Source organism: Lactuca serriola, chromosome 3 (genome assembly GCF_051521515.1).
Source record: "Lactuca serriola cultivar US96UC23 chromosome 3, Lser_US96UC23_V15, whole genome shotgun sequence".
Classification (NCBI taxonomy): Eukaryota; Viridiplantae; Streptophyta; class Magnoliopsida; order Asterales; family Asteraceae; genus Lactuca; species Lactuca serriola.
This window is the reverse complement of record NC_136410.1, coordinates 299,039,157-299,049,179: the sequence shown is the minus strand read 5'-3', so window position 1 is coordinate 299,049,179 and position 10,023 is coordinate 299,039,157. Positions and strand designations below refer to the sequence as shown.

Below are 10,023 nucleotides of genomic sequence, written 5' to 3'. Positions count from 1 at the left end.
TCTATGTAATGTAATGCTTTGTGTTTACTATGCTTACTATGTACATTGGTTGTGATATTCATGACGTCCTCTGCCCCGGAACGTTTCCGCCTTCGGTTTCGGGGTGTGACATAATGATACACTATATAATGGCTGATTTCAAATAGGAGAAAGTAGTAATCCTAATTTAGGTGAGTTTTTGAATTATTTGTTTAATTTTTCATTGTATTCAGGTTTTATATTGTAACAAACATGTTTAATGTTAAATGTTAATATTTTCATTGATACACATACATAGGACCCAAATCATGCAGAAGAAGAAAATCACTTCATTGATGAAGATACAAAGGTTAATATCGATTTCAGTGAAGGTACTAAATTCAATTCAGGATATTGAAATTTTTACAGAAAAATAAAATTCTTTCAAAATAATATTTATATAATTCTTTCAGAATAATTTTGTATTTGCTATGTTTAAGCAGGACAACCACATGTTACACATGATTACGTTTCTCCTAGTGGCACCTTGTATTGGACCCCGATTGTTTCAGACGATATCAAACCAAAAGTTTCATCAAAATTTAATTCATATGGTGAAGCAGAAACAATGTATAGAAACTATGCATTAGAAGCTGGTTTTGATGTCAGGCGTGCAAGAGTCCAAAAAACAAAAAATGGGATTATTAAAAATAGACATCTTGTATGCAATCGGGAAGGTAATCCAAATACTAGTAAAGTAGATACTCTGGACATTCAGCATAAAAAGACTCAAAGAAGGAAAGATCTATTTAGGAGGAATTGTAAAGCAAAAGTTGTTTTAGAAATAATTCTCGGTACTCTTAGATATGTCGTGAGCGATTTTTTCGAGCAACATAATCACGAGTTGTTTAGCAAGGGCAATATGTACTCATCTCGTTTAAAGAGAAAACTTGATTATTCCCAAGAAATTTTCATTCATAATTTGTCAACACAAAACATTGGTCCTGTAAAAGCACATAGACTGTATAGTGCTTTTCAGGTCGGTCCTTCGTTTCGAGGTGGATTGGTTTCTTATTTCAAGAATGCTAGGAGAAATCTTAATTGTTACATAGGTGGCAGGGATGCAAAATTCCTTGTTGACAAGATGAATGACAGGAAGAATAAAATTTATTTCAATAACTCAATCATCATACACACAAAATTCCCATTCAAACAGAATACAAAATAAACTAAAAAAACTGCAAATCTAACAGAACATAAAATAAACTAAAAAACATCATAAATTTCATTTTGAAACATAACACAATGCATATTCAAATACTTATATTCATACATATAATCGTATTCTACTAGAATATTCTAACAAGATCATATACATTTAAATTAGCAGTCTACCATAATCATCTACATCCTCTTTAAACTCTATCACATTATATTACATACAAATTAGAATTCTACCAGAATCAAATACCTTTAAATTCAAGACATATAATCTAGTATCTATGTCGACATTCAAACTCATATACAAACTTTACACATGTAAACTTAATCTATATCTAAGAATTCTGAATGTTTCAGTTTAACTCATTAATCATCTACAAACTTTGATTCCATTAGAATATAAATTTTTTAAGTAATAAAACAACAAAATTAATTCTACGAGAATAACAACCATCTTCATGTTCATATGAATATAACATTCGGGCAGAATAATCTAGACAGTAATTTCATTGTATTATATTATTATAATTCCAACGCATACTTTAATGAACAGTAATTAGTCTTAAGAAATTACAAAAAAAATGATACCTTCTTCTTCCAAACCACAAATCATACATGCATAAATGATTTTAATTACACCTCCTAAACTATAATACATTTTTCGAACCCAATAAACATCAAATACCACATAAAAATTGTTACCTTCAGGTCAGCAACAAAATCATAATCGTCATCTTCAAGATTCAAGGTCGTTTTTGATGTGTTCTTGAACTTTGACTTGAATGAACTGGATCGTGTACTCCTCATTGTTATAGAATACCGTTCACAGAAACCCCCAAATGCCAATTCCGTATTATAGGGTTAAGTGTCGATATTTATATGAAAAACCTTCAAAGGATCTTCCGATTTTGAAGATTGATTACAAGAAATCAAAATGTTTTTTAACCTCCATAGTTATCCACCATTTCCTAATTAAATGACGACACAATGTACCATTCTACCCTTCTTTGACCGTTCAACTAATGAAAGCCTATTAATTTGATTTTTTTCTATTTAATTTAAAAAGAAATTCACCTTCTTAATTTACCACAAATGATTGGCCTAGAATCCTTTACACAAGCACACAATACTTAGCAAAAACAAAATAACCTAACTCTATATATATATATATATATATATATATATATATATATATATATATATATATATATATATATATAGAGAGAGAGAGAGCTAGGTTCAAATGTTTCTAGCAACTATTGTGTGCATGAATGCATCAATAGGAATTTAGGAATAATTAAATAATTAAAAATTGTAATAAGGGTAATTATGTAACTTTAGCATGATAATTAAAATAAAATCCCTTAATTCATGGAAATTACCATAAAAATCTCTTTGACCAACTATTAAACCCTAGCTTCTCATATCATACGTATTCTACTTATGCCTCCTCCCTATTGCCTCTTCCATCGGCAACCACAAAATCTTATCCTCCCCCTTCCATTGACCTTCGGCCGCATCAGTTGAGTTTTGATAAACATGTCGACCATAACCCTGCTACAACCAACAAATGTTACAAGACTGAGGGAGTGAATGATAATCAAAATACCAACACTAGTAGCAACGAATTCAAACGAATTCTATTTCTCAAGACGCCAAAAGGCTAGTTATATTTCCTCTATTTCTTATTCAGCTTAATCGATTTCTTCTACCTTAATTTATGATTCGTTGGAAGTTTCATCTTTGAAGAATCGAGACTTATTCACTTTGAGTCAAAATTGATTTATGATTCTGATTGAGTATGTATCGATTGATTGGTTTTGAAATTGATTTCTGATTTTGCACCTTGAATCTAATTGCTATCTGAATTTGCACATGATGTTTACCTTGTTGTTGAATCTGATGTTGATCTTGATATGTTAATTTGCTATGTGTAATGTGAAAGTGTAACTTCCACCCACCAGGTGTTCGACATAATGCCAACATTGCATCATTCTTCCTTAAACATTCTACATATTCTTATGTGATAATGATTTCTTTTGATTTATTCTAGATATTGTAAGTTATGTATACCTTAAATATTTTAAGCATTATGGTTTACGTTTATTTATTCTATGCATGGTGGTTTGATAAAATGTTCACTTCAAATTATTCTACTTATTCTAATGTATGTTGTATACTAGTTATTCTAACTACTTTTATTTATGTTTTATGTTTTGTGTTGAATATTCTATATATTCTAATCAAGCTTCAATTGCTACTGATGATGAAAGATACACTATTACCTTTTTTATAATATTTCCATTCTGAAGAATAGTTTATTATATAAGAATATTATTGCTTTGTTCTGATAGAATTTGTAGTTAATTAATTATATGTTTAATGTGCAGTTGTTATAAGTATATCACTACAAAGTATTTGACAATGAATTTGTGATAGAAATGTCTTGAAGAATGGCTTGAAGACCTGATGGGAAAGGCTCATTGTATAAAATCATTCTCATGCAATACAATCTGACAGAATGTCAATATCACAAAATGTCAATCACATAGAATGCTAGCATATTTTGAATTTGCTTAGAGGTCAAACATACACAAGACATCTAGAATGTTGTTATTTTTTAAGAATTATACTTGTTATTCTTTCAGAATGTTTGTTATAATTCAATGAATCACAATCGTACAATGTAATTATTTGGTATATTATTAGTTCACGAATCAATTTTGTGTATTCTTTCAGAATATATTTACTAGTTTATGGTTGACATTCTGTCATTCTGACAGAATAAAATCGAAAAATATGTTTACTACTTTATGGTTAAAATTCTATCATTCTGACAAAATAAAAATCGGATTTTTAATTTTAAATTAATTTAAAATATTTAGATTTTTAAAAATAAAGGAATTAATTATCCCTAAAAATCCGAAAATTTCCTTTTTTAATATAGGTTAATTGACTAGAATGCCCTTATGCTCAAATTTGTATGATTATATGGTACATGTTATCTTATTCTACTATCATAGACCCTCAGATCATGACCTTTGATTATATTCCATCCAATGGTACAGATCTATGCATTCCGGCACACAATAGTTACTAAAAACAAAATAACCTAACCCTATATATATATATATATATATATATATATATATATATATATATATATATATATATATATATATATATATATATATATATATTATTTTATGTTTCTTAAAAGTTTAATGGTAGGGCTATGCAATAGTAAAAAGAAACCAGGTTGGACACCATTAAGATGGGTACCGGGTTTATAATAATAATTATATTTTGATTGTTGTATTGTATAATAATTTGATAGAATATATATACATTTAACCTTGCTTTTTATAACCTTATAGAAACATCCCAAGTTGATTCATACATTTAACTTACAATGTTTCATGCAAGACAATGAATTATGAAACAGCATTTCACATCACAAAACCCTAATCTTTCCCAAAAAAGTTTCCAAATTTCTTTCTTTGCAATCTTCCCAACAGCATTTTTGATCCTATTATATCCATTTCCGTAAGTTTTTTCAAATACCCGATTGCGCCATACGATATCATAAGCCTTCGACACTTCTTGCTGGTCGATAACACCCCAAGGCAACAAACCGCATACTTTTTAGCCGTGTTTTGTGGGCTCGGATCAAGCAATTGAACCAAACCCGGTACACTCCGCGGGTCCCGTTTCACCTCACGAACATTCCGAGGAACTGTCATTAGGGTTGCGATCGCCTGCGCCGCCACTTCACGAACCTCGTTCGGTTTCGCGTCAAGTAATTTGATTAGCAAAGGGATGCATCCGCTCTCGCCCACGACTTTTTTCACTTCCAGCGAATCGGAAACCCTAATTAGGGTTCCGGCCGCCGCTTTCTGAGCTCCGGTCGAGCTAGAATCAAGTACGTGGACAAGTCTCGGAAGCAGTCCAAGGGAAATTAGGGTTTCAGCCGAAACGGACCCCACGAGGTTACGGATTGCCCCGATTGCCGCTTCTTGCGGTAGGCCGGAGTCAAGGTACGCCAAAAGACTGCGAACTCCACCTTCGGTGATAACCGCTCTTTTGAGATCTTCATTACTCGAGGTTAGATTCTGCAAACATTCTGCCGCGTATTCCGATACCGATAATACCTCGGAATCGAGTAATCCGATCATGATGGTCACAACACCTTCTTCGGCTAGGGTTTGTCGGAGATCAGGAATCACAGATAAGTTCTTTAAAGTACAAGTTGCCGAAGATCGGGAAACGGAATCACTCGAACTACATACTTCCGTTAACGGTTGCACCCCGCCGTGGCCCGCTATTGCCCGCCCGATCTCCGGTGATACCGACAATCTTCGAAGGGCAATTGAGGATTTTTCCCTTCCGACTGAGCTTCCTGACTCAAGTAGCCTTATTAAAGGCGGCAAAACACCTTCGGATACGAGCAAATCGTCACAAATACCCGATTCTGTTAACGTACAAATCAAAGTAACAGTAGTTTCCCGAATTCTTGGAGACGTAGCTGTAAGGAGTTGTACCAAAGCCGAAATACTACTTCGTCTCAAGAAGGGCAAAACTGTTTTTTCGTCTTCTTTCATCAAATCAACAAGACTATCGAGAGCTCTATGCTTAGCTTCCAGATGCCCAATTTGCAACCGAGCTAATAACTCTGTAACGCTATAGCTTCCATGACTTGTACCTTCAGATGCAGACAATGTACAACTCGACAATGCAACCTCACTCAAAACCCCAGTTTTTATCAAAAGCCCGCAGTCTCGTAGGTTCAAGTCGATTTTACCAGATAACGCATCGAGATCGCTTTGCATTTGGAGTTTTCCTTCGTGTTTCTCTTTTGAACACTTTTCTGCCATTTTGATTGATTCGTTTAAAGTTTTTGAAACCGATTGAAGTTGTTCTTTGCATAATGTGTTCTTCAAGAAACATGGATGACTCGATAAATCTGATAATCGAGCCGGGATTTGTTCTAATTTTGATATGATCATTTTCCACCTTCCTGGAAATCCGTTAACTTTTCTGGCCTTTTCGAGAGCTACAGGTACAAGATCTTTGGCATATGATAGCCACTCTTCGGTTGACCGAAAGTCAATCACAGCTTTATCAACTTTATCGTGATCTTCTACCATGATTTCAATCGGTTTTGCAGAAATTAAATCTGTAGGAAAAACGAATGGGTTATTAAACATATTTTTCATGATTTTGGGATTAAATGATCTGGGGTCAATTTACAGAAGTCAAACCTGATGAAAAATTCAAGATCCTGGGGATAAAATGAACCAAGAACCAATCTTTTAAAAAGTCAAACCTGCAGAAATCATGAATAGCTAATTAACAGACATGGATTTTCTTGGAGATTTTTTAGAGTTAAATGGTCTAGGACACAAACTGAAGTCAAACTTGAATATACAATAGTCAAGTTGCAAAAAATATGAACAGATAATTAAGAAACATGAAATCTAAGAACAAACTGAAGAAGTCAAACAGATAACTAACTAAGCATGAAAATTTTGAGTTATCGAAACTAAAATGATGTAGAAATCACTTTTAAAAGTCAAGCCAAATAAGAAACAATAATATTTTCAAGGTTTTGAGACTAAAATCATCTAAGAACCAATTTTAATAAGTCAAACTTAAACATCAAAAAGTCAAACATGTTAGAATAGGATAACAAGATTCTGAATGCTAAAATGATCTAGGAAGCAATTTAGAGAAGACAAACCTGAAGAACATAGAGAAGTCAAACCCGAAGAACACATCAAATTTTCAAGATTTTAAGACACAATTATAGTAAAAATAAAAACCAATTTAATGAGCCATGTATTGATCAAATAGGTCAATTATGAGATCATAGAGTTGGATCCAGATCAAGAATAGGATTCTTGGAGCTAGGAGAAACCATCATATTCAAAAGGGACCCAAAAAAAGTTGAAGATCATGAGTTTTTTATGAAAAAGAAAATTGGGTAGCAGTTAGATGTGACTTGGATCATCAAACTTTACTTTATTAATTCATATTTTAAGAAGCAAAAAGGAATAAAGATTAAAGCTTTTAAGAATCTTGCATGATCATAAATAATGTAAGTATAATTTTTATTATTATAATTGCATCAATTTACAAAGTTGTAGTAGTAAAGATGATGAAAGTTTTAAAGGAAGAAATTTTCATTCGCAACATTAAAGCTTAGTTACTCAAAAATACATATATAAAGATTTTAGACATGTCAAAATGTTTTTTTTTAAAGTACGGATAGGGTTGGGTTAGGTTGAGCTGTAAACATTTTTTTGTCCTATTCTTTGATTTTTTTATAACAAAAGTAATGTGTTGCAACAATAATTAAAAGCCTTTGAATAAAGCGATTTACGAGGTTGTATAATAAATTTTTTATTTGACTAATTTAAAATAAAACATAACACGAAACAACCTGTTCATAAGTAAACTGGCCCAAAACAACATTTTTTGAAAAATAAAAACAAAAACTTTATCTACGTTTCTTAACGCACAAATAAATAGGACCTGTAAATGAATATGATAAACGTTCAAAACGAATAGTCATAATTTAATTTACAGAAAAGTGCTTAAAACCGTGTACCAAAAGAAATTGTTGCAATTTTCTTGTGGGCAAGTAGTACAAAACGTGAAGAGATGTCAAATTTTGCTTTAAAGAAAAGACAAAGAAAAGGTCACTTTTAAATTGATAAACATTTAAATTGTGTATTAAACTTTTAGCATGGGATAAATCATCAAATTTCAAATATAAATCAAAAATTAAAAATGGACAATAATACAAAATTAAGATCATACCTCAAAGTGATTGGTAGTGCAATCGTCCAATAGCCCCTCCACAAATTTAATAGCAAACAACTTCTGAAATCAATAAAACAAGAAGCAAATCTATCAAAACAATGTATTATGAGGGTTTGGTGAAGTTTTTGTATTAGCAATTAACTTTTTGAATCATGCAAAAAAAACACTATGCAACAATGTGCAACTTTTGGGAAAGTATGAATTATGACGCTTTTTTTGCACGTTATTTTGTGTTTAGAATCACTCATTCATGTAAAGTAGGTATAGTGATCATTCGCATTTGTATACCAATGAAGGTTAGTTTGCAATACAATTTTGTAAAGAAAAGATGCAAAAAAATGGAGCTTTTTGTGCATAATTTTACCAGTTATCATGTTTTAAAGACTTCGTTTCTTACTTTAAAAAGCACAAACTTGGACTAAATAATTAATTTAAGGAATTTCTGACCCCACCAAAGATTAAGCTTAAAAAGCAGAAATTTTCTCAATTAGAAAAGTACGACCAAGGATTAAAGACTTCATTTGCTGGTTATAAGACGCATATCCACCAATGATTTGCTCTTGAAACCCTAATTTCTGATTTCAAAAGCACAAACTTGGACAAAATAATAAATTTTAAAGAAATTTGAGAAACTCAGCAAAGATTAAACTTCAAAACTCAATTTTCCTAATTCCCAAACTATGGCCAATGATTAAAAACTTCAATTCTTGGAGATTTGACTCATACCAACCAAAGATTTGATCTTTAAAAATCGTAATGTCTGAGTTTTAAAAGCAGAAACTAGAATTAAAGAATTAAAGAATTAAATTAAGGGAAATTTGAGAAATATACACCAAGGAATAAGCTTCAAACTCAGTTTCGTAATTCAAAAATTATAACCAATGATGAAAGAATCCATTTCTTGGAGATTTAACTTATGCCCACAAACGATTTGATCTTTAATCCCTAATTTCTCAATTTTGAAAGCGCAAAATACCATTAACAGCTAAATTTGCAGAAATTTGAGACATACCTACCAAAATTAAGCTTCAATAAACTGATCTTTAAGCCCTAATTTTTCAAATCAAGGATTTTACACCCACACACCAAAGATTTGATCTTTTAAACCCAAAATTCCGAATTTAAAACCAGAAGCAAGAAATGAAGAATCAAACAAGAAGGAACTTGAGAAATACCCACCAAAGTATTAACCTTCAAAGCTCTGTTTCCCCAAATTTAAAAAGTGCAACAGGAATGAAAACAATTAGTTTCTTAAATATTTGACAAAACCCCACAAAAATTCGGTTTTTAAAGAACATTGGTTTCAATATTCAATGACTCAATAATCAAATTTAATGAAATCCGACAAACACCCACCAAAAATGGATCGATAACCATAAAATTGCACCATAAATTGCTTGACTTTCTTCTTCCATTATTGAGCGACACATGAATGCATTATTAACAAGAAATGGAAAAGAAACAAAATCAAAATCATTGACAATCTTAAAACTGAGAAGTGAGATGCTAAACTTAATTTGAAATTTTTTTAAAGGTTTACCCGTGAGGAATGCGATTGAGCTTAACCGGATGCCGACAGAAGAGAATGAGAGTATTCAAAAATAAATAAATATAATTTTTATTCAAATCGATCTCTGGAAGAAAGTATTATGTCAGACTGGCTGAGCTGTGGTGTTTCCAAGATTCACTTTATAGAGCTGGTGAGTATATATAACTATCCTGCCATCAAAACTGTAAAAAGTAAACTAAAATCGAAGAGCGCTTTTTTAAGAGTAAATTACAGAAGTAGTCCCTGTGGATTACCCCATTCAGCAGATATAGTCCGAATATTGAAAAATTAATGTCAATCATCTATATGGTTTCAAAATCGACCTTATTTGGTTTCTTCCCCGGTTACCCGTCACTTGGACTCCATTAGAAAGCCCTCATGTGACATGCACACGAGGGAAAATCCAATTTCCCACCTATCTCCTAACATCTCTACTTAAAACATAAAATTAAGAACTTGTCTACCTTACT

The 10,023-nt window shown here is 31.8% G+C and overlaps 1 protein-coding gene across 6 annotated transcripts; it reads right to left on the bottom strand.

Moving 5' to 3' along the window:
• Positions 1 to 4,524: 4,524 nt before the first annotated feature.
• On the bottom strand, positions 4,525 to 9,680 carry LOC145094099 (uncharacterized). 6 transcript variants are annotated; one of them, XM_079032379.1, is made up of 5 exons: positions 9,545 to 9,677; positions 9,361 to 9,409; positions 8,002 to 8,064; positions 6,441 to 6,505; positions 4,525 to 6,355 (listed from the first exon to the last, which is right to left on the bottom strand). In XM_079032379.1, the coding sequence occupies exon 5, from the start codon at positions 6,324 to 6,326 to the stop codon at positions 4,644 to 4,646; it is 1,683 nt and encodes a 560-aa protein (XP_078888505.1). In that variant the 5' UTR covers positions 6,327 to 6,355; positions 6,441 to 6,505; positions 8,002 to 8,064; positions 9,361 to 9,409; positions 9,545 to 9,677; the 3' UTR covers positions 4,525 to 4,643. The 6 variants fall into 6 exon arrangements, with proteins under 6 accessions (XP_078888505.1, XP_078888501.1, XP_078888502.1 ...); XM_079032375.1 differs by lacking the exon at positions 9,361 to 9,409 and having other exon boundaries at positions 9,545 to 9,680; XM_079032376.1 differs by lacking the exons at positions 9,361 to 9,409; positions 9,545 to 9,677 and adding an exon at positions 9,184 to 9,331.
• Positions 9,681 to 10,023: the final 343 nt, after the last annotated feature.

What these genes read in the sequence shown, in the direction of transcription:
- LOC145094099 (XM_079032374.1), bottom strand. An exon ending in GATCTTGAATTTTTCATCAG is followed by an intron (nt 6,356 to 6,440) that starts GTTTGACTTCTG and finishes TTTTTCCTACAG; the next exon opens with ATTTAATTTCTGCAAAACCG.